The 24515-nt window shown below is 48.7% G+C and overlaps 1 protein-coding gene across 2 annotated transcripts in view; it reads left to right on the top strand.

Annotated features, from left to right (window-relative positions):
* Positions 1 to 365: 365 nt before the first annotated feature.
* RINT1 (RAD50 interactor 1) overlaps positions 366 to 24515 on the top strand; it is a 52747-nt gene continuing 28597 nt past the window's right edge. The window contains exons 1-3 of one of the 2 annotated variants that reach the window (XM_075342570.1): positions 366 to 389; positions 22562 to 22823; positions 22942 to 23183. In XM_075342570.1, coding sequence (XP_075198685.1) covers positions 22602 to 22823; positions 22942 to 23183 — 464 coding nt within the window. In that variant the 5' untranslated portion in view covers positions 366 to 389; positions 22562 to 22601. Of the gene's footprint in view, positions 390 to 19056; positions 19147 to 22561; positions 22824 to 22941; positions 23184 to 24515 lie in introns of those variants that run through there. The other variant, XM_075342569.1, reaches the window with a different exon arrangement.

The raw sequence follows: 24515 nt of genomic DNA, 5'->3' as shown, positions 1-24515 counted from the left end.
CTTTTTATAACACTAAGTCCTCTGCTTTGTAACTAGACAAGAAAACTGAGCACTGACATCTGTGCACCGCAGTCATGAATGGTTCAGGTGATACTAATGACCGGGCCCTGAATGGAATGTTCATGTCTGTTCTCATTGTGGTGACATCAGAGGTTTATGGCATCATGAAATATGCAAATTCCATCCAACCTTATAGAATATGCAAATTGCATCTGACCACAGCCGATGACTAAACAAATGTGCCCTGCCCACTTGTCTATGTCATCATTTTGTGATGTCACAATGATCAAAGGCTCTAAACAAACCGTTCTTGGGAGCTTTTCAGCCATTTGCCACATTTTTACTATAGAGACAGGACGATAGAGCTGAACTATGACAGCCAGAAAGACGTAAGTGGAGCTCTGGGAATATAAACCTGGAGCCCTGCAACAATATTACTTTCTTATATAGGACAAAGGACAAGAACGAGCTTTTGGATTATAAACCGTGGAGCCCTGCAGCCTTATTGCATTTTGGAGAGAAACGGGATAAGAACGCTACATTTTCATCAGAATGGAAAACGAGCCAATGGAGGACGACCTAGGACCACGAGCATCAGGCGACCCTGGTTACGTATACCACTCCCCTGCTCTGTATCTGCTAATGTCATGTAGCCCTTTGGTGGCGTTTAATCAAGGCTGGTGTTTTTCTATACCAACCTTCATGAAGCGCCCGTTGGAGTAAGATGCACCAAATTCATTTCCTCTTAATGAATTTGACTCCTCTTTTAAAAGGAATCTGTCAGGAGGTTTTGGCCACCTAATCTGAATAATGTAGGGGTAGAGATGCTGATTCCAGTGATGTGTCAATTACTGGGCTACTTAGTGTAGTTTTGATCAAATCATTGTGTAATCAGCAGGAGATTATCATTACAGGACTACTTGGCGTGCTATCAGGTAATCCAACATATTCATGAGCTCTGTATAACTGCTATATCTGCAGCAGAGAAAACATTAATTTTATCAAAATGACAGCAAACGGCTCAGTAAGTGACACATCGCTGGAATCAGGGTCTCTTGTGACTTCTCCCTGTATCTTCAGCTCCTTGGGAAACATATGTAAAGGGTGCATTGTAAAATATGCAAAACAATTAGCGAATTTTTTTTTATGAGCTTTCTAGTTATAAGTCCTGTGAAAAATCTATGTGTAAATATTTTTTTTTTTCAGAATTTTAATTCAGGTTTGTTAAAGGGGTTTTCCTCCAGGCTTCAGGTAACAGTCTGCAGTTGCTCTAGGTGTCTTCACCTGAACGCATGTATGCAAGTCACATACTTGTGGTCACGACTGCCCGATGCTGGCACAGGCGAATCGTGACAGCGCACAGTGCAGTTCCTGTTAGGATTCAAAAGTCTGGTGTTAACCTCAAGCCTGGACATCCCCTTTAAGACAAAAATTACATTTTATTATATATTAAATATATTAAAATGATTGTCCACGATGGGAAATCCCTTTTAAAGTAAATAGTTCCCCTTGTAAAATTTCTGGTGCAAACTGCTTGAGGAGTGAACTCTTAGCGGTACTTTGCACGTTGCGACATTGCTACTGCGATCTCGTCGGGGTCAAATCGAAAAGTGACGCACATCCGGTGCCGGTAACGATGTCGCAACGTGTAAAGCCTAGATGCGCCAATAAACGATCGCAAAAGCGTCGAAAATCGGTGATCTGTGTAGCGTCGGTCATTTCCATAATTTCACTGCAGCGACAGGTACGATGTTGTTCCTCGTTCCTGCGGCAGCACACATCGCTGTGTGTGAAGCCGCAGGAGCGAGGAACATCTCCTTATCTTACCTTACCTGCGTCCCGCGTGCAGTGAGGAAGGAAAGAGGTGGGCAGGATGTTTACGTCCCACTCATCTCCACCCCTCCGCTTCTATTGGCTGCCTGCCGTGCGTCGAAAAAGTAGATTTTGGGTACTCACCGTAAAATCTCTTTCTTGGAGCCTTCATTGGGGGACACAGGAAACCATGGGTGTATGCTGCTGGGACTAGGTGACACTATGCAAATAAGAAAGTTGACTCCTCCCACGTAGTATACACCCACTGACCGGAGCTGAGGAGATCAGTTTGTGTAAAAGCAGTACGAGGAGAAGCTTGAAAACTAGAACATTCCGGATCCATTGAAGACTTAGAAAAGGGCGGGTGCTGTGTCCCCCAATGAAGTCTCCAAGAAAGAGATTTTACGGTGAGTACCCAAAATCTACTTTTCTCTATCGCTTCATTGGGGGACACAGGAAACCATGGGACGTCCTAAAGCAGTCCCCAGGGGTGGGAAGAGAAAGACCCGAAAACAGGATTAGAAGAGACAAGGTTCTGTGACCGGAACCTGGTCCTAGACCCCGTAAGGAACCCCTACCCGGCCAGGGGCCGAAGTACAGGAGAAGAGTTAGAGTACTTAGGGAGTACTAAGAACTAGTGTAAAATGCATGGGGAATAGGATGATCAGGGAGAAACTGCATCCTCTGAGGTCTGTACCTAAGAAAGCTAAGGAGCTAAGGCGACTGACAGCAATAGATCGGGCTAAGAAGAAAAAACCCGACAGGCCTTGGTACTACTTTTGAGAGTGGAAGAATTAGCGAAGAATTAGGGCACCTGGTAGAGGTAGGTGCCAGGTAAGAGGAGGCCAAAGGAGCCTTGGCCCATTATTGCCGCAGGATGACTAAACGGGAAACCGACTGCCTAAGAGGGAACAAGGGAGTCGAGATACTCGAGAAAAGTTTAAGGGGATTCCGCCATAGGGGAACCTGACCTGTTGATTCCACAGCACCTGAGAGAAGTGATCTGACTCTAGTGGACGAAACAGCCTGCAGGCGGGGAAAATAATATGGGAGATAATTCCCCTGTGTATGGAAGGGGTCCAGAGAACCTGTGAGGTTCGGAGAAAAATGACAAGGTTAAGGAGCCAAAGGAATTCCAAGAACCAATTCTCACTATGACGTGACAGACAGGAGAAGGGAGTCCTAGCATCTATAATGACGTGACTGGGAAACTTGAACCCTGGAATCGGGTACTGGGTGACCATTGCGGTGAATTATGGGAAGGAGAACCCCCATGGGAGCGGGCACCTGTGAGTGACAAAAGGCACAAGATCTGGCATGTATGACCTGAAGTGGGAGAAGGAAGAATCCTTTCGAGGGGGACTCCAAGAAAGGACTCGGACTATGTCGTCGGCTGAAGCGCTAGCCGACCAGAGGAGTGACGCCTATCCCTGGAAGGTGGCAAGGAAGATGTGACGGAAGAATGAATGAAATATTCTTCTTATTATTATAAAACGCGTCATCACGTCACAACAAGGAGTGACGACAAAGGGAAGGAAATGAGTGAGAATATGAGAGTATAAATGGTCTGGCAGGAACTTGCAGGAATGCACAAGCGTCTGAGACCAAGCGGTGGCGAGTGGTCGCGGAATTTGGTATGTCAGGGGCATCGGAGAGATCTAGCATATCCCCAAGAGTCATCCAGAATGACTACGAGAGGGGGAAAAAGAGGTAGACCCGGGGCAGGGGAAATGAAGACCCCTCTTGGCCTGAAACGGAAGCAGGTCATGTCTAGGTGTTAACTGAGATTGGCAGATCAGACGTGGACCAGTCGCTGTAGTGTTGAGTGTGCGGGTGGAAACACCCAGTGGTCTGAGCATTCAGGGCTCCCTGAAGAATTCTGCTGTGGAAAGTAGACAGACAGTTATATGAAAACTTACAGCTTGTCCGGAAGAGTGGGCCCAAATGCTGGGCCGTCAGCATACTAGAAGTCCCTTGGTGAAGCTGGTCCTCCGTGGAATCAATACTGGTTAGACGATCCTGTGCCTGGTTCTTAACTTCATCTGTTGACTGTGAAGGGACTGAGGAAATCTGATCTCTATCTGAAAGAGAGAAAATGTAAGTAACGATATATGGTTTTAAACCTTTACAGTGCCTGGCCGGAACCCTAGTGGGGGGTGCGGCCAAGGCTGTTCTAGACCAAGGAATAGGCAGATACCGGAATTACCACGAACCATCCGGGGACGGTGGCAGGAAGTAAAACGGACAACCTACTGGTTAGCGGACAGAGCTGCACCTTGCTTACCTCATTTGAAAACCAAAATGACTGCTGCTTCAAGAAGCGATGCAGCCAGCGTACGGTCAAGAGAGAAAAACCCTACCTTGTGGCTACCTTAGATGAATGGTGCGAGGTCGGAGAAGGTCCCGGGCCACTGGGAAGCGACCAAATGAGAGCTGCTGCTGCTGTGCTGCGTCATGGGGTCCGTGGTTGCTGCAGGGAGTGAATCACACGACCCTCCAGTCAGAAGGTCACGTGTTGCCTTACCTCAAGATCACGTTACACATATGGTGTGAGGTAGGAGATGGCTGCAGATCGCCGAGAAGTGAACTGGCCAGGGGATCCTGGCTTACCTTCAGGTTACCTGAATGAGTAGTCTGAAGCAGGAGAAAACCCACGGGTCACTGGGAAGCGACCTGATGACAGTTGCTGCCGTACCACGTTAGGGGTCCATGGAGACCACAGTCCTCGCGTCAGTCGAAGAAGAAGGAGATACCTGACCCGCCAGGTGAGGTAGTACGTTTGACTCGCTGGGTCGTAAGCAGGCAACACCTACCTGTTATGGTATCCAGCATCTGGTCTGGAGAACGCTAGCCCCTTGGATAGTGGACAGGATCATCGATCTTGAATACTGGCACTGAATGTGACAGTTGCTGCCCTACCTAAGACCACAGTCCTCGCCTCAGTCAAAGATGAAGGAGATACCTGACCCGCCAGGTGAGGTATTACGTTTGACTCGCTGGGTAGTGAGCAGGGCAACACATACCTGTTACGGTAACCAGCTTCTGATCAGGAGAAAAGCTAGTCCCTTGGATAGTGGGCAGGATCAGTGATCTTGAATCCTGGCACTGAATGCGACAGCTGCTGGCGGGCCGCCTCATGGGGCAGTGTTGGATGGAGCTCTCGCCTAGGTCGAAGATGAGCGGAAGGCTGAACAAGGCACTCAAGCCTGCTGCTGTATCCGGCTTCTGGTGCTGATAAGTGCTGGTCCATAGGTAAGTGGGCAGGCTCCCCAAATCACTCTCCCGCTGTAGTAGACAGGGGGATATAGAAACGCTGCACACAATATCTAGAGTCTTAGAAATACTAGCACACCAGATGGTGGGCAGGTGGATAGAGAAAACACTGGATAGTGGATACTGGCACCCTGGGAGATGGGCCGACATATAGAGACACTGGTACACAGGCAAGTGGACAGGTCTATGGAACCCTCAATCAGAATGGCGGACGGGTTGATAGAAAAAAAACTTTTAGCACACTGATACTGACAGGTGCACATAGAGACCTGACACCCTAAACAGTGGGAAGGTTCACACAACGCTGTTACAGTGGTGTAGACAGGTGCGCATAGAAACCCTGTTACACTGAGTAGTGTAAAGGCTTGTGAAAACCCTGACACACCAAAGCAAACAAATGTATGTGGAAACACTGGCCCACGGAACAGCGTGCAGGATCCCCAAAGCACCTGGGTATTGGAACATCAGGCTTGACGCAGACAGTGGCACACTGGGAAGTGAACAGGTACAGGGAAACGTTGGCACACAGGAGCAGGTCAGTGCCTAGAGAAACGCTGGCCCGCTGGATAGTGGACAAGTAGGAGACTAGCACACTGATGAAAACTAGTACATAAAGAAACACAGGCACACTGGTGTCACTTGCGCACAGGTAGAGACTAGTGTAGAGAAAAAGGCAATTGCGCACTGTAACCGTCAGGTGGCACGCAGAGACACTGACACGTGGGACAGAGGACAGGTACATGAATACACAGGGCATAAGCATGGAACACACTGGAAAAGACTGACCGGTTCACGGAGACACTGGAACGATCACGGAAAGGCCAAGTCATGGACCGCCGGGTAACAACGTGTGTAGCGAGATGTGAACTTCTGATTGCTGGGTAGAGCGCTATAATCTATCCGTAACCTGACGGATAACCGGATGTAAGGACAATACTCTGGGGAAGATTTAGAATGCTGTAGTGACGTCCGTAATTTGTGCCAAAGGCGCATAATACCGCTGGACACCTAGGATTAGTAATTGGTGCTACAGGTGGTAAATATCTGGGAGACAGAATGGCAATCTGACAATGAACACCCAGAAATCAGGAGCACATGTGGGCTAGGAAGGATGTGTGTACAACACAAGACAGAAGACAATAAAATTGTGCGACATACGGCTGCTTCACAAAGCGGTATCCTAGTGAATGGGCCTGCCCCCTCACCAACAGGACTGCATGTTCATGGAGAACAGTATCCTGGAGAATGAGCCCTGAGGGGGAGTTAGGTGCCTGTTGGAGGGCTCAGATGTGGCGCACTGAATGCTGCAAGAGCGCTGACAGACCCCGAGGTCAGGGGAGCAGTGGCCTAATCACTGCCTGCGGGTGAGCGTAGTGTCGCAAACCTGCGGCGGTGGTGGCACAGACAGCCTGGGAAGGGAGAGTCGCGGCGGTGCCAGGAACGCTTACCCGGTCGGTGGAGCAGGCCTGGCGGCGGCGCAAGCAGCGCTCACCCGGGCGGAAGCACGGGCGTGGCGGCGGCACCGGCGGCTGCAGAGTCGACCTACCCGGGCGGAGGGGGTCGGATTTCGCGGCGGCGGCAGCGCCGCTTACCCGGTGGGAAGGGCCGGTGAAGGCGCAGGGATGACGCACGCCGGGGATTTGCGCCAGGAAATTACGTCAGACGCCGGGAGGAGGACTGAGGCCGTGCGAGGGGAAAAGAGGCGGGAGATTTGAAAAACCCGCGCGTGCGGACAGAATACCGGCTGGGGGCGTGGCCTGGAGGGCGCGCAGATACTGAGGGGGGCGCAAAGCCGGGGGCTAAATTTTGAAGGTAGGCCGCCGGAGGGGGACGCCGGGCCGCAATGGAGCCGCGGGCCGCAATGGAGCCGGGGGCTAAAGTTTAAAGGCAGGCCGCCGGGGGATGGGGGGGGGGGACGCTGGGCCGCAATGGAGCCGGGGACTAAAGTTTAAAGGTGGGCCGCCGGGGGGGGGACGCCAGGTATTAGACGCCACGGCAGGGGGGCCGATCGGGGGAGCGCAGGGAGGCCGCGCTATAGGAAGCTACGGGGGGCCTGGGGTGGGGCTCTAAGGGAGATATGGGACCCCCTGACCCAAATGGAGAAAGGGCTGTGGGGATTATATAGACGGGATCCCTCCCCCCATAACCCGGGACGGGGGAGTGCAGAGTACTTACCCTGAGGTCCTGGCTTGTCCTTGATCCTGGATGCGTCCTGGAAGGCGAGTGAAGACATCTCGACGGTCGTCCCGGGGATAGGGGAGACCGGAAGGGTACCTCTCCATCCTAGGTACGGTCTTCGTCCTCCTACCCCACAATCAGGCTCGGGAGCGAGAGAGTTTTTGGGGAGGGGGGCAAAGACCATCCGCCTGTCCCTCTGTGCGGATGCCCCCCAAACCGCTTGAAAGTGTTAGGGGGGTAGGGTCCTGCCAGACAGACACGGAAGACAACAGAAGTGGCGGACGGACCCCACTTCTGTACACCCTGTCGCCCGAAGAGCTGTGTCTGAAAAACAAAGGAAAAAAATTAATAAAACACAACAATACAAACCTGAGGGGCTGAGAGCAGCCCCTGCGTGTCCAACCTCCTTGGACACTAAGCAAAAACTGATCTCCTCAGCTCCGGTCAGTGTGTGTATACTACGTGGGAGGAGTCAACTTTCTTATTTGCATAGTGTCACCTCCTAGTCCCAGCAGCATACACCCATGGTTTCCTGTGTCCCCCAATGAAGCGATAGAGAAATCGGTGATCTGTGTAGTGTCGGTTATTTCCATAATTTCACATCAGCGACAGGTACGATGTTGTTCCTCATTCCTGCGGCAGCACACATCGCTGTGTGTGAAGCCACAGGAGCGAGGAACATCTGTTTACCTGCGTCCCGCCTGCAATGATGAAGGAAGGAGGTGGGCGGGATGTTTACGTCCCGCTCATCGCCACCTGCCGTGTGACGTCGCTGTGACGCCGCACGACCCGCCCCCTTAGGAAGGAGGCGGGTCGCCGGCCAGAGCGACGTCGCAGAGCAGGTAAGTGTGTGTGAAGCTGCCGTAGCGATAATGTTCGCTACGGCAGCTATCACAACATATCGCATCTGCGACGGGGGCGGGGACTATCGCGCTCGGCATTGCTACAATCGGCTAGCGATGTCGCAGCGTGCAAAGTACCCCTTAGGCTGCGTGCTCACGATCAATGTTAGCAGCATTTTGGTTGCAGCGTGCTCCAAAACGCTGCAATGTACAGTACAAGCACAGTGGATGAGATTTCTAGAAATCCCATGCCCACTGTGCGTCCCGCACTAAAAACTGATCTGCAGTGTGGCTTTCCTGAGCCGCAGCATGTCAAATGTTTACTGCGGAGTAGCAAGTGTCCTCCATAGGGAGAACACAAGCGAGAGACCGCAGTGCCCTGAACCCTGATTGTGGGCACGGGCCGCTGCGGTCTCCTGCATTCTTCTACAGAGGAGACTTTCTGCCCCGCACGTCAGGACACGCTGAGTCAAGGACAACAGCTGGTCCTGATCGGGGGCACGTACCTTTATGTTATTACAGTACAACAGGTGTATATATTATATAACCTGCAGACTAATAATGGGTGATATCACCTATGTAAACCAAGAAAACTTAATACTAATTAATAAATCCAAACTAAGATTAATTTTTATACATTTTATTCCGGTACATTGTTGGATTTTGTCTTCTGTGCTTTATTGGATTTTGTCTACTGGTAATTTGTATCATTTACATTTGTCCGTCTTTTAAATTGTAAAACTAAAAACGCCATAAAATATCTGTTTTATGTTACAATGAGTCTCCTTGAATGGAAACTTGAGTGAATGTATACGGATTACATATAAAATCCTGATTGTGTATAAGGGAGTCCAACTAGATGTGGTCAACAGTCATTTGTGGACTGAAGACAAATGATAGGGTATTATACACTATACCCTGATCCCCTATAGATAATATTTCTTGTTGTCTTATACCTATATAGGTATTGTTATATGTGAGTTCCTAATAATAACACTAAGTGACTGAAACCTCCAAGTTTCAAAAGTGGACGCAGGGTCAGACCTGCGGCGGTCGAGTGGGACTTTGTCACGATCACTGTGGAGTTAGTAGAGTCCGCGCCGGTGGTGCTCTGAATAGCTGATTTTAAGAACTGGAACATCTCTGGATATAAAGAGGCGGTGTCCTTGGACTTTATCTCAGCACTTCAGGTCTAGGAGTGCGAGGGAACTTGTATCTCATCTTGTCTTGTATATTGTCCTTGTCTGTTGTTGGAGACATTGTCTTAAGTATTGAAGTAAATTACCCTTGAGTGTTATTATCAACAGATATATGTTATATCGTATACTAAATTGCAAGGTACCAGATTAAAATATTTCACAAGTTCTAATATTATATTGGCTAAGTGTCTGATAGTCAATTATAATATACTAGAAGGTGGCCCGATTTTAACGCATCGGGTATTCTAGAATTTATTGTGTAGTTAATGTATGATTTTTGTTATATATATATAGATGTTGTTGTGTGTAGTTGCAAGTGTTTGTGTAGGGCGCTGTACATGTTCTGGGTGTTGTCTGGGTGTGGCGGGAGGTGAGAGCGGTGTTGTATGTGTGTTGCGTTGTGTGTGTGTTGCGCGGTTTGTGTGTGTGTGGTGTGTTTTGGGGGGAGGTATGTTTTGTGCAATGTGTGTGTTGTGCGGTATGTGCGTATATTTATGTATGCTGCGGTGTTTGTGTGTTGGGTGTTGTGTGTGTGCGGCGTTGTCTGTGTGTGGGTGTTTGTGGTTCCCAGTGTGTGTGTGTGGTGTGTTGGGCAGTGCGCGTGTGTGTGTGTGTGTGTGTGTGTTGGGGGGAGGTGTGCACCTCCCATCGTGCTCCATCCCCCATGCTGCGCACTCCCCATCGTGCTCCATCCCCTATGCTGCTCATTCCCCATCGTGCTCCATCTCCCATGCTGCGCACTCCCAAACGTGCTCCATCCGCCATGCTGCGCACCCCCCATCGTGCTCCATCCGCCATGCTGCGCACTCCCAAACGTGCTCCATCCGCCATACTGCGCACTCCCAAACGTGCTCCATCCGCCATGCTGCGCACTCCCAAACGTGCTCCATCCGCCATGCTGCGCACTTCCAAACATGGTCCATCCGCCATGCTGCGCACTCCCAAACGTGCTCCATCCGCCATGCTGCGCACTCCCAAACGTGCTCCATCCGCCATGCTGCGCACTCCCAAACGTGCTCCATCCGCCATGCTGCGCACTCCCAAACGTGCTCCATCCGCCATGCTGCGCACCCCCCATCGTGCTGCATCCCCCATGCTGCGCACTCCCAAACGTGCTCCATCCGCCATGCTGCGCACTCCCAAACGTGCTCCATCCGCCATGCTGCGCACTCCCAAACGTGCTCCATCCGCCATGCTGCGCACTTCCAAACATGGTCCATCCGCCATGCTGCGCACTACCAAACGTGCTCCATCCGCCATGCTGCGCACTCCCAAACGTGCTCCATCCGCAATGCTGCGCACTCCCAAACGTGCTCCATCCGCCATGCTGCGCACTCCCAAACGTGCTCCATCCGCCATGCTGCGCACTCCCAAACGTGCTCCATCCGCCATGCTGCGCACTCCCAAACGTGGTCCATCCGCTATGCTGCGCACTCCCAAACGTGCTCCATCCGCCATGCTGCGCACTCCCAAACGTGCTCCATCCGCCATGCTGCACACTCCCAAACGTGGTCCATCCGCCATGCTGCGCACTCCCAAACGTGCTCCATCCGCCATGCTGCGCACTCCCAAACATGGTCCATCCGCTATGCTGCGCACTCCCAAACGTGCTCCATCCGCCATGCTGCGCACTCCCAAACATGGTCCATCCGCTATGCTGCGCACTCCCAAACGTGCTCCATCCGCCATGCTGCGCACTCCCAAACGTGGTCCATCCGCCATGCTGCGCACTCCCAAATGTGGTCCATCCGCCATGCTACGCACTCCCAAATGTGCTCCATCCCCCATGCTGCGCACTCCCAAACGTGGTCCATCCGCCATGCTGCGCACTCCCAAATGTGCTCCATCCCCCATGCTGCGCACTCCCAAACGTGGTCCATCCGCCATGCTGCGCACTCCCAAATGTGCTCCATCCCCCATGCTGCGCACTCCCAAACGTGGTCCATCCGCCATGCTGCGCACTCCCAAACGTGGTCCATCCGCCATGCTGCGCACTCCCAAACGTGCTCCATCCGCCATGCTGCGCACTCCCCATCGTGCTCCATCCCCCATCGTGCTCCATCCCCCATGCTGTGCAACCCCCATTGTGCTCCATCCCCCATGCTGCGCACCCCCTATCGTGCTCCATCCCCCATGCTGCGCACCCCCCATCGTGCTCCATCCCCCATGCTGCACCAGCATCAGCCTCTCTGCCCGCAGCATCAGCCTCTCTGCCCGCAGCATCAGCCTCTCTCCTCCCAGCATCAGCCTCTCTCCTCCCAGCATCAGCCTTTTCTGTCCCCAGCATCAGCCTCTCTCCTTCCAGCCTACCCCAGCCTCAGCCTCCCCCAGCCTCTCTTCTCTCAGCCTCCCCCCTCCCAGCCTCCCCTCCCAGCCTTCCCCAGGATCAGCCTAGCCTCCCCCAGCATCAGCCTCTCTTCTCTCAGCCTCCCCCCTCCCCCTCCCAGCCTTCCCCAGGATCAGCCTCTCTCCTCCCAGCATCAGCCTTTTCTGTCCCCAGCATCAGCCTCTCTCCTTCCAGCCTAACCCAGCCTCAGCCTCTCCCAGCCTCTCTTCTCTCAGCCTCCCCTCCCAGCCTTCCCAAGGATCAGCCTAGCCCACTCCAGCCTCAGTCTCCCCCAGCATCAGCCTCTCTTCTCTCAGCCTCCCCCTTCCCCCTCCCAGCCTTCCCCAGGATCAGCCTCTCTCCTCCCAGCATCAGCCTTTTCTGTCCCCAGCATCAGCCTCTCTCCTTCCAGCCTACCCCAGCCTCAGCCTCCCCCAGCCTCTCTTTTCTCAGCCTCCCCCCTCCCAGCCTCCCCCTCCCAGCCTTCCCCAGGATCAGCCTAGCCTACCCCAGCCTCAGCCTCCCCCAGCATCAGCCTCTCTTCTCTCAGCCCCCCCTCCCCCTCCCAGCCTTCCCCAGGATCAGCCTCTCTCCTCCCAGCCTCCTCCAGCACGCCGTGCACCTCTGCCGACACTCACAGATCCGATCGCATACACACACACCCGATCGCATACACACCCGATCGCATACACTCACACACACCCGATCGCATACACACCCGATCGCATACACTCACGCACACCCGATCGCATACACTCACGCACACCCGATTGCATACACTCACGCACACACACATTGACGATATTACACATACGTGCTCACACTCACAACATCCGGAGATACCACATGCTTCTGGCCATGTGATCCTCCGGCAGGTCCTGGAAGCTCACAGCACAGTATCGGCGCCGAGAAGCAAGCGATATCCCAGGATGTTGTGAGTGTGTGGATGCGATGTGATGTGTGTGTGAGGTGTGTGTGAAAGTGAGTGTGATCTGATGTGTGTGTGTGTGTGTGTGTGTGTGTGCTGTTATGTGTGTGCGTGTGTGTATGTTCCGCTGCTGCAGGACCTTGATGCGCTGGTAACTATGGTACCATGGTTACCAGCGTATCTCATCCCCCGCTCGCACGGGAGCACACACCAGCATACGCCGGCCAGCCCCAGCAATGCGAGGGTATGTGTCGGCTGGGTTTGCGGCGTACGCTGATGTGGGCTCCCGGGGGTACAGTACTCACCTGGGAGTCGTGGGTCCGTGACCGTGTCGGTTCGGGGAATGCGTGGGGGGGGCGTGGCCAGAGCTAGCGTGCATTGCGTGAGGGGGGCGGGGCGTGGCCGAGTTGCCAATGCCTGCAGGGTGCCGGGGCGAGAGGCCAATCTGTGGGGGGGGCGGAGCCTGGGCGAGCGGCCGGCCAATCCGTGTGGGGGCGCAGCCTGGGCGAGCGGCCAATCCGTGCAGGGGGGGCGGGGCCATGGCGAGCCCAGCGGCCAATCAGCTTTGTGTCACCGTAAGGACACAATTTTGGAGCAAGACAGACAGACAGACAGACAGACAGACACAGACAGAATAAGGCAATTATATATATAGATTTTGTAATGATTGGAGATGAGCGAACCTGAACTGTAAAGTTCGGGGATTATACCAGACACTGGGTGTTCAGAGCTCGAACTCCAACACAGACTTTTAAAAAAAAACCTGAGTTCAAGTTTGAATACAGTTCGTTTGCTAATAAAGTTTGTTGGAAGGCTGCAGTGCAACCAATTAACAAACTTTAGTGCCTGGGGAAGATGCCTGTATGCTGCTGTGAACAAAATAAATAAATTTAAAAAAAATGGAGGGGGCTCTCCCTATGTTTATAGCTAGCCAAGGCAAAGCAGACAGCAGGAGTTTGGTATTATCAGGCTGGGAAGGCCCATGGTTATTTTGCCCTTCCCAGCCTAAAAATAGCAGCCCCCAGCCACTTCAGAAGTGGCACATGGATTAGATGCACTAATTCTGGTGCTTTGCCCAGCTTTTCCTGATTGCCCTTGTGTAGTGGCAATCGGATTAATACTTTCGGGCTGATGTCAGTTGTGAATTGACAGCTGGCATCAACCCCAGGGGTTAGTAATGGAGAGGTGTCTATCAGAAACCTCCATTACTACCCCGGCTGAAAGAAAAAAGTTAATGGATGACATAAATGTGCCTTTTGTGAATAATAGAATATTGTAGGTTATTGTTACTAGATTTTGTTATGGGATGTTAATCCAGGGAACTAGTCTGATTGCCATATGTGGAGTCGGGAAGGAATTTTTCCCCTTATATGGGGCAATTAGCATCTGCCTCATGGGGTTTTTGCCTTCCTCTGGATCAGCACATTAGCTTTTAGAATGAACTTGATGGACTTGTGTCTTTCAACCTTAAAGCTATGAAACTTGAATCCCAAGGGCCGGGGTTTCTTTGGGACCAGCATTAATGGAGTGTTTTGCTCCACGTCTATCCCAGGAAGCCTTTTTGAGCTGATGTCCTTAGACAGATCCCAACATTTAGGGGGGAAAAAGGCTTTAGTTAGTTAAAGGTATTTTCCCATGAGCAAACTTAATTTTAACATAAATTTAAATCAATAGATCTTGGAATAATAATAATTTCCAGAATTGGATGTAATAAAAAAAAAAAAAAAATGTTCCTGTGGTGAGATAATCCTTTATATGTGTCCCTGCTATGTGGCTGTGTAATAGCTGTGTCTGACCGTACAGTGACATGGTCTGATCATACTCCTAGGCAGGGGAGGACTTGATCGCAAATTATTCTTTCTTTGAGGAAAAAGATTTTTTAAAAGCAAGTAGGGAAATGTTTTACCTCACAAAAAGAATCAGCTGGGATCCTGTTTAATTGATTAAGTTTAACTTTATTCATGGGGAAACCCCTTTAAGGGTGAATTAAAAGCAAAGCCACGGAAAGATGTAGGGTTTTTTCTTGCTATATGGAACTTTCGAGGAATTTTAATTCCTTTTTCTGTGGCTTTGCATTTAATTTTAGGTAGGGACTCGCAAGATAATGAGGACCCTTGACGTGGGTTGCGAGCTTGTATATTTTGGCCAAAATATTGACCCATGCCACATAAATTTTTGTATATATTTTTTGAATATTACATCTCTTTTTATGCAGGATGCAGCCAAGCCCATCTATGTTGGCTTTGTAAACTAGGGTGTCTGTGATGGTGGGGTGCACTGATAGAGTGCTGGGCAGCCCGCCTAATCTAATACTATGGGCGTCATTAACAGGCTATAAGCCAGGCACTGTGCACTTCATCTGTGTGATCAGCACCCTATACAGGCCTTATCTGTGTGCAATGTTAATACTGAGCAATCACCTCCTCCATGATTTGGCAGGTTTTGAGTGGTTGTCTCATCAGTGTTTTGCACCTGTGTTACCTCCATATTTATCAAGGAGGGCTGCTCCATCCGGTTGCTGCATTACATTCTGTGACCTGGGCAGGTAAATACAACAGTATTTTTTTGCTATATTGAACTTAGGAAATTTTGTGAAATGTTAATTTTTCTGTGGCTTTCCTCATAATTTTAGTATAAGGACTCACAAATTAATGAGGACCCTTGAAGTTGGGTTGTGAGCTTGCGTATTTTGGCCATAACATTAACCAATACCTCATTTATTTATATTGTTATGTACATTATTCTCGATTACAGCCAATCCCGTCTATGTTGGTCTTGTAAACTAGGGTGTCTTTCCCGGTATACTGCAATGACATAGCAACCTATACAAATTCCTCATCCTCCTTATACCCGAATAGTGAGCCGCTGCTGCCGTATGTGCCCTTATTACTGCACCAACTGTGTGGCACAAAAAACGTTCTCCTCTTACTGCCCCACATACCATGTTTCCCCGAAAATAAGAAACGGTCTTATATTTTTTTTTTTGCCCCGAAAAAAGCACTAGGTCTTATTTTGGGGGGGGAAGGGCTTATATTCGGGGAGACATGGTTTGGGTTAAGTTTACCCTCCAGGAAATGCAGATCCCCCCTCCCAGTTATGCTGTGTAATGGGCACTTATACAGTGTAGGGGGCACTTATACAGGATGGGAGCTAATGTGGGGGGCTGTCATATACTGTGGGGACTACTTTGGGGGTTCTCATACAGTGTGGGGACTACTGTAGAAGCCATTATACAATGTGGGGACTACTGTTGGCACAATCAGTGTGTCGGCTACTGTGGTGGCCTTATACATTGTGTGGACTATTGTTTTTGAGGGGAGCTGTGGACCCATCATGTCTATAGGGGAGGTGTAGTTGCATCATAATGTGTATAGGGGAGGTGTACATGGGGAGACTTAGGAGACATTATTAAATGTTAAGAATGCACTTACGAACCATTACTGTTATAGGGGCACTCATGGTATTGTAACCATCAAAGGAGCACATGGGGCATTATTATTACTTTCCTAGGAGCAAATTGTGGGCACTTTTCTAGGGCACTTGCTCAAGGCATTAATATTTTCTACCATTAATATTTTTTACCATCTAGAGGGCACAAAGGATGCATTTTACCATGTAAGGGGCACAGTGGTGGTATTACCGTGTTTCCCTGAAAATAAGACCTAGCAGGTGTTTTCAGCAAGGCCTAAATATAAGACATCCCCCAAAAATAAGACCTAGTCGCGGTTCTATAATGAAGTGTCCGTGCACCTAAAAAAGTTAAAGATACTGCAGGACAGTTCATTATAGAAAGCAGACACCCCCCCCAAAAAAAGAAGACCCAGCAATCATACTCACCAGACACCGACCGGGAGCGGTGGAACGCATCTGGACCTGCGGCGGAATACACACATCAGATCACACACACGCTCACCACATCCAGTGATACTGATTGCTTCTGGGCGGCTGAAGGACCTGTGACGCTGTGCAATGTGCAGTGGAGCTTCCAGGACCTGCGGGTGGAACACATCATGTGACCCTGTGCACTGTGCAGTGGATCTTCTAGGACCTGCTGGCCAGAAGGAAGTGGTATCACTGGATGTGGTGAGTGTGTGCTGGTGCGATTGTATGAGCAATATGTGGTGTGTATGATCTGATGTGTGAGTGTATGCAATCTGATGTGTGACTAGCCCACTCATCCTGGTATATAGCCCTACACCGCGCACATCATCATCATCACCACCGCACACACGCAGGCACTACAGCCCCCATCATCACCGCATGCACACTGGCACTACTGCCCCCATAATCACCGCACACTTGCAGGCACTACAGCCATCATCACTGCACACAAGCAGGCACTACTGCAGGCACACGGATGTGTCACGGAATCCGTTACCCCGGCGATATATCGTTAGATACGTCGTTCCGTGTGACAGGGCCTTTAGTGGCAGCTATGGGCTACCATTAACTCCTTATTACCCCGATTGCCACCGCACCAGGGCAATTCGGGATGAGCTGGGTAGCGTCCTGGGACTGTCACATCTAATGGATGTGGCAATTCCGGGAGGCCGCTGTCTGATATTTTTAGGCTGGGGGGCTCCCCATAATGTGGAGCTCCCCATAACGTGGGGCTCCCCATCCTGAGAATACCAACCTTCAGCCGTCTGGCTTTACCTTGACTGGTATCAAAATTGGGGGGGGGGGGGACCGCATGCCGTTTTTTTTAATTATTTATGAGACACCCCCAATGATTAACCTGTAAGTGAAAGTAAATAAACACATACACCCGAAAAAATGTTTTATTTGGAAAAGATAAAAAATCCACACGAGGTCCCGCGATGCATCCAGCTTTGCTACATGAAGCTGACAAGAGCAGCCGTAGAACACCGCTCTCTGTCAGCTCCAGGCAGCAACTGAAGTGAGTCACGCTGTCAGCGGGGACGTCACTGAGGTAGTGTGTGCGGTGATGATGGGTGCAGTAGTGCCGGTGTGTATGCGGTGATGAGTGCGGTTGTGCCTGCTGGTGTGTAGGTGATGATGGGAGCAGTAGTTCCGGGGTGTTTGCGGTGATTATGGGTGCGGTAATGTTGGGGTGTGTGCGGTGATGATGAGTGCGGTAGTGCGTGCGTGTGTATGGTGATGATGGGTACGGTAGTGCCGGGGTGTTTGCGGTGATCATGAGTGCAGTAGTGCCGGGGTGTGTGCGGTGATCATAAGTGCGGTAGTGCCGGGGTGTGTGCGGTGATGATGAGTGTGGTAGTGCCGGGGTGTTTGCGGTGATCATGAGTGCAGTAGTGCCGGGGGGTGTGCGGTGATCATAAGTGCGGTAGTGCCGGGGGGTGTACAGTGATGATGATGAGTGCGGTAGTGCCGGGGTGTTTGCGGTGATCATGAGTGCAGTGGTGCCGGGGTGTGTGCGGTGATCATAAGTGCGGTAGTACCGGGGTGTGTGCAGTGATGATGATGAGTGCGGTAGTGCCGGGGTGTGTGCAGTGATCATGAGTGCAGTAGTGCCGGGGTGTGTGCGGTGATCATAAGTGCGGTAGTACCGGGGTGTGTGCAGTGATGATGATGAGTGCGGTAGTGCCGGGGTGTGTGCAGTGATCATGAGTGCAGTAGTGCCGGGGTGTGTGCGGTGATCATAAGTGCGGTAGTACCGGGGTGTGTGCAGTGATGATGATGAGTGCGGTAGTACCGGGGTGTGTGCAGTGATGATGATGAGTGCGGTAGTGCCGGGGTGTGTGCAGTGATCATGAGTGCAGTAGTGCCGGTGTGTGCAGTGATGATGGGGGCTCTCTCTCTCTCTCGCTTAATGCAACGCGTTATTTCACAGGACTCCGTTGCCTTTATTATCACACTATTTGCAAGGCATCCGTCACATGCATCACACAACGCATTGTGACGGATGCCGCACAACGCAAGTGTGAAAGCGCCCTTAGTGCAACAGTTACCGTAATTCCTCAAGGCGGCGGATTGCAACAGATGCCGCACAACGCAAGTGTGAAAGTAGCCTAACGTGCAGCCTCCGACACACATCACCTGGATCAGGGCTGGGGCCAGTGGGCCCCCTGCACCGGTCGCAGTGGCGACCTCTGCGACAGCGGTCGTTACGCCAGACGGCTCCCAAGCGACAGACACCGCAAAGATCTGCACGTCCCCTAGTATGGTCAGATCCTCTATCGATCCGTGTGCTAATACAGCGGAGTGATTCCTCTGCTTCTTCGACTCTTGGTTACAAATACGGAGGTAAAAAGCTCCCCAAATACTCTGTGTACACAGGGCCTTATAAACATGTACATTTGTAGGCCGTATGACAGACCCACTACTACAGTCTGTGGCACTTTCCATGTGAGTCAGCGGATTAGATCAGTGCGGTAATCCCCATCATCAGCACGAAGAAACCTGTGCTGAACATACTGAATAAAGTTAATTCAATTTAAAAAAAAACAAACCCCGGAGCGACCGGAAGTGATGTGCCCGCTGCGCGCTGGAGATGTGTCAGCCTCGGTGACGTCATCAGCCCCTGCAGCCGGTGATCTGGCGCTTGCGTTGTGACTGCTCCTGCCGGCTGGCTGGCGCTTGGTGCTGCACAGTGCCCGCACACAGGTACTGGCGCCCCGGAGCTGGGTTGTGCACTTTTCGCTGGTTACATATGCTGCGGGTGTAAAGGGAGCGCTATTCATCGCCTGTCACAGTATTACTGTGGTGACTGCCAGGTTATTGGCTTCTTCGTGGATTGCACGCTGTGCCACGTCAGGACGGAGCCAAATAAACATATTAATTCTATTCCCTTTTTATTTTCTGTTCTAACAAGTGACGTGGTTATATCATGTACTGACCCCCTTCCCTGCAGGTGGTATCTCCCCAGCACATAGGAGCAATGTGGCACAGACCACAGCACCCAGATAATGTAGGGGGTTTCTTGTATCTGCTGGGGTGGGGGTACCTGTAAAGCGAAGGTATACATTGTGTACAGCACTACGGCCTATGGGGTTTGGGCTGCCGAGTCCTCAGTCTCTATCTATTGTTGAACAGCTGTTGCTTTCCTGGGACAATGTGATCAAATAGACAGCTTTGTACTAATCCATGGCCTGTCTTACACCATAGAGACGATCAGATCCCTGAGGGTCCAGTGCGACCCCCAGATCCTTTTGAGGATTCACCTCTGAGCTCCTTGGGTTTTGTACTTTCGCAGTTTTTGGATCACCACCAGAACGATCCTCAGGTTTGTCTCTGACATATACCTGTACATGAGTCATCAGATGACCTACTGTGCCTTGTATATGGTGGAACAAGTTCTTTTGGCTCAGAAAATATTGGAAGGTTTTGCAAAAGGAAAAAATATACGTCCCAATGTTTTGTGGGTAAAGCCTTCCGTTTTCTCTCTTCTCAAATATTGGGGAACAGGACTGTGCACTTTTTTTTTTTTTTTTTTACTTACACAGTGAAACTTCTTTGAGATTACTATCCTAAGTTGTATAAGATAAAGGTCTTCTAGCTGGGTGGTCTTCTCAAGCATGTTTAGTATGTGCATTCTATGGGGAAATGAAAGGTCTGGCATGTATATAGGGTGGTTTTTAGAGAGGTTCTTGTGTATGTGCATTATCCATCAAGTTGTCTAGCTAAATATTTACTCAATGTTTTTGAAATTGAAAATAACACCTAATGGGAATTTGGATGCCGATGCAAAAATACACTAGAAGAAGTAAACACAGCGAAACGTGCGTCGGTCGCAGCAAGATAATATATACTGGCACAGATCATTAGATGCAATATGATATACTATTTAATATTTTTTTCCCCCTGTATTCTAGTGCATACTTCACATTATTTATATATGTATTTATTGTGCTGTTACGATATATTATATGGCATCAATTCATTTATGGGGCATGTGCAATAGTGTATACAGTTTACAATAAACATTACCTTTTGGTATCTGAATTCAATCACTATGTGCCTACATTTATTCTAATACATTTCCTTTACAAGAGCTGTTTTTATTACCTTTTCTGTTTTGGGCTACCTTATATACTGTACAGATTTTGCCTTCCCGCGTCACGATTAACTTATGTTACTCTATGTTTTTATTTTTGTTGGTAACATTATAATAATGCTGTGAGGTACCGTTTTAGTATTTTTGCTTTTTATTTTTTTGGTCTGTATGCAATTTTTTTCCATTGTTTATTTTTAATTATTTAAAATAAAACATTTTTTAAACGTGGTCATATTTGTTGTAGGTTTTATTATTAGGCTATATAATGAACACTTAGGTCTAGTACTCTTGTCTTGAAAGACTTACATGTTACATTGGTCAGCCACCGTTTTTGTAGGTTTATGGCTGTGAATTTGATTATTTTCTGCTATACTTTCATTATGATTGCTGCCCCCCGTCTTCATCATTCCCACCCTGCTCCACTTCCACATTCGTTTAGACACAGGCCCTGATGTACTGTGGAATGTGAGGGGAATAAACACTTTGTTTCTTTATATCAGGTTGGTTCTTGCCATCAGTGAACTATGGTGCTTTTTTTACATTGAGACCGACAAAACTGGATTTTTTTTCTTTCTTTTTAAAGGGGTATTTCACAACTATGAAAAACATTTTTTTTCAATGGCTCCTAGGTGATTCTATTGTCTTGGATTAAAGGGTTATTTCCATCTCCAAGATCCTATGCTAATATGTAGTAAGTGTAACAATATTAGCAAATAGCTCCAATTAGAAATGTAGTTTAGCTCTTCTGATTCACTATGTCACTTACCTCATGTGCAGGGCATTGCAGGACCCAAGGTATGCATGGTTACAACCACACATATAGTCGCTAAGTTAGTTGCTCATGGTCGTTACCTAAGGTCCTGCAATGCCCTGCACATGAGGTATAGGGCATTGCAGGATGGGAATACCCCTTTAATGTCAACTGATAAGTGGAGCCATCACGTGATCCCACTGCTGGCCAGGGATCAATGCAAAAATTAGTGCCGCTCGTCCGGTAGATGAGTATAGACTTGAGTTTTTTTTGTTTTGTTTTTTCTCAGCACTCGGGCTATTGAAAATGTTTCTTAAAATATTGATTATATCATTATAGGGAATCTGTCACCTCTTTCACCTTTTTAAACTAAGTATGGGCATATAGGTCCAAGAAGATAAGGGAGAGTCCAGCTCACCAAGGACTGACCTGCTGGTTGCAATCAGGGATCCTGCGCAAGCAATGAGGCTCGGTAACCATCCAATTGAAAATAGAAAAAGAAGTTTCCAGCGCCAGGAATAGATTAAAAATCCTTTTTTTATTGAAAATAAGGTAATAAAAATCCAGCAGATACCATAATAGATGTCAGAAAGAAATCTATTCCTGGCGCTGGAAACTTCTTTTTCTATGGGCATATAGGTTATAGAATGCTCAAAAATGTCATACCGGTCTATCTCATCAGAAGCCTTGTTGAAATATCATCTTTTATCACTTTATGTAAATGAGCTCTTCCAGGCTATAGGGCGGATGCTGCCTGGAAGATAACTCCTCCTCCAGAGATTGTTAAATAAAAGGGGCGTAACCAGTGTGATGTGTGACAGCTGGTCTCACTGCAGAGTTTTGTCTGATTATGACTGACACATCTTCAGGTTCCTCTTGGCTTCCATCTCACAGGCAGACAGCGTTGCAATGAAGCAGAGGTCAATGAGCTTCCAAAAATGTGTTTGCAAGTAGACAAATGTCATTTCCCCTGTTTTGTGTCGATTACTTGTCTCACACTGGTAACGCCCCTTTAAATTTAATATAATCTCTGGAGGGGAGGAATTCATCTTCCAGGCAGCATCCGCCCCATAGCCTGGAACAGCTCAATTATATAAAGTGACAAAAGATGATTTATCCACAACAAGGCTTCTGATATGAGGCAGCCAGGTATGACATTTATCAGCATTCTATAACCTGTATGACCATATTAATAAGTTAGATAGGTCAAATGTGGGGACAGATGCTCTTTAAGTGAAGTAATATATCTGGAAATAAGTGTTTCTTTTTTTTAGATGTTTGCAGTAATGACCCAGTAGTCCACATTAGTCAAATATGGCGTCTTGTGAAACTGATGAGGCATTAAACAAATCGGACCACCATGACTTGGAGAAACCAACTGAAGTCCCTCTAAACCCTGATCCAAATACAACCGATCTACCGTTTTATGTCTGTGAGTTTGTGGAGAAAGAGATTGGAAATGATTTCAAGTCCTTGTGGAAGGTTTCCGGTCTTATTGATAAAATTGCAGAAGAGAAGAAACATCTGGAGGAGCAGGTATGGCAAGGAGTTTGTGGAAATGAATAAGATGGAGTTGTATTTATTTTTATGTTAAATAAGAAAAAAAAATATGTTTCAACTGAATTCACCAATAAACTGTATATTTCCTCTTTAGGTTCTGACGGTCTCTTCTGAAGCTCCAAAACGAATTCAGGCTGCCCTAAATAATGCTGAAAGTTCCCAGTCCTCCCTCGTAGCTCTGCTGAAAAGAGAAGGCACTGTGAGCGAGGCCATCACTAAACATCTGGAAAACGCTGCCTCGTGGATGGATGATTTAGGAGCACTGACCGACCAGATCAATGAAGTGGAGCGTCACCTATCTTACTTAAAGTGGATTTCACAGATTGAAGAACTGAGGTAAACCAGAGGCTATGACAGACTGCAGTCCTGTGTGCTTAAGCATTAGGAGTTGCTTTATATTGATTATTTTAATATATTTTTGATTCATGGTGACTTGACATCTCAGAAGAGGTTTATGTAAAGTAATGCACTTAGGCCAGATTAATTATATTGCTTCATGTACAGTACTTGGAAATATTCTCAGGTTTACAAAACAGGAGACGGACTTGGGTATTCTAGTTAGGCCTAAGCCACACGGCATGAAAATTGGTGTGAGTGGAGTGCGATAAAAAAATCACATTCCACTCAGATCAATATTAGCCTGTGTGTCAGTACTCATGAGCGTTTATTTTCTCAGCCCTAATCGGACCGAGAAAACAATCGCAGCATGCTGCAGGTGCAATGTGATCCTTGTTTATCTCGCACCCATTCAAGTGTATGGGGTGAGATAAAAATTGCACTGCACTCGCCGTACACCGGTGTACCGCAAGTGCAGAGCAAGAATGGCAATAGCCAACTACGGAAGAGAGAGGGAGAAAACCCTCCCTCCCCTCCTCAGTGCCAGCCTCCCCCCCGCAGCTGAGGTCCAAATCGCCAGCGTGAGCTGAGTGTCATGTGAGGGGATCGTAGTAATACCAGTGTGGCCCCAGCCTTACAAGTAAACTGAGCAGCAGTACTCAATGTCAGACCGCAGCTGCAAAAGCAAATTAAAATGTTAGGGTGTATAAAAAGAGAAATAATATTTTGTGATGTATTACTCCTTTTATAAATCACTTTTAAGGCCACATCTAGAATATGGAACACCTCCCATATAATGAGAGGTTGAAAAAGTTGGATTTCTTTAGCTTAGAAAAAAAGATGTATCATATTAGATCTTATTAATATGTATAAACACGTGTGGTCAATACAAAGGACTGGCACGTGATTTCCTTCTAATGACCTTAGAAAGGACCAAGGAACATTCATTAGGTGTGGAGGAAGGGCGATTCTGACAGCTAAAAAGGAAATGGTTCTTTACAGTTATAGCAATCAGGCTATGGAATGCCTACCACAAGAGGTAGTATTAGCAAATACTATAACAGCATTTTTAAAAAGGGCTGGATTCTTTCCTCACAACAAATGGCATTATGGGTTATATATTAAGCGATAGAGAATGTTGAACTTGATGGACCTAAGGGGATGTCAACAATTTTACCACAGCTTGTTACAGGGTGGTGGAAAAATAAAGGATGGAAAAGGAAAAAAAAGGCTTTCTCCCCTCCCACTTCTGCATACTTAGCAATATGTACCTTGCTTGCTTGATTGGCGATGGATTGTGAAAGCTACAAGCAGTGAGCAGTCATGTGCTGT

This window comes from Anomaloglossus baeobatrachus, chromosome 4 (assembly GCF_048569485.1).
Source record: "Anomaloglossus baeobatrachus isolate aAnoBae1 chromosome 4, aAnoBae1.hap1, whole genome shotgun sequence".
NCBI lineage: Eukaryota > Metazoa > Chordata > Amphibia > Anura > Aromobatidae > Anomaloglossus > Anomaloglossus baeobatrachus.
The sequence above is the reverse complement of the archived record's forward strand: the minus strand, read 5'-3'. Positions and strand labels throughout refer to the sequence as shown.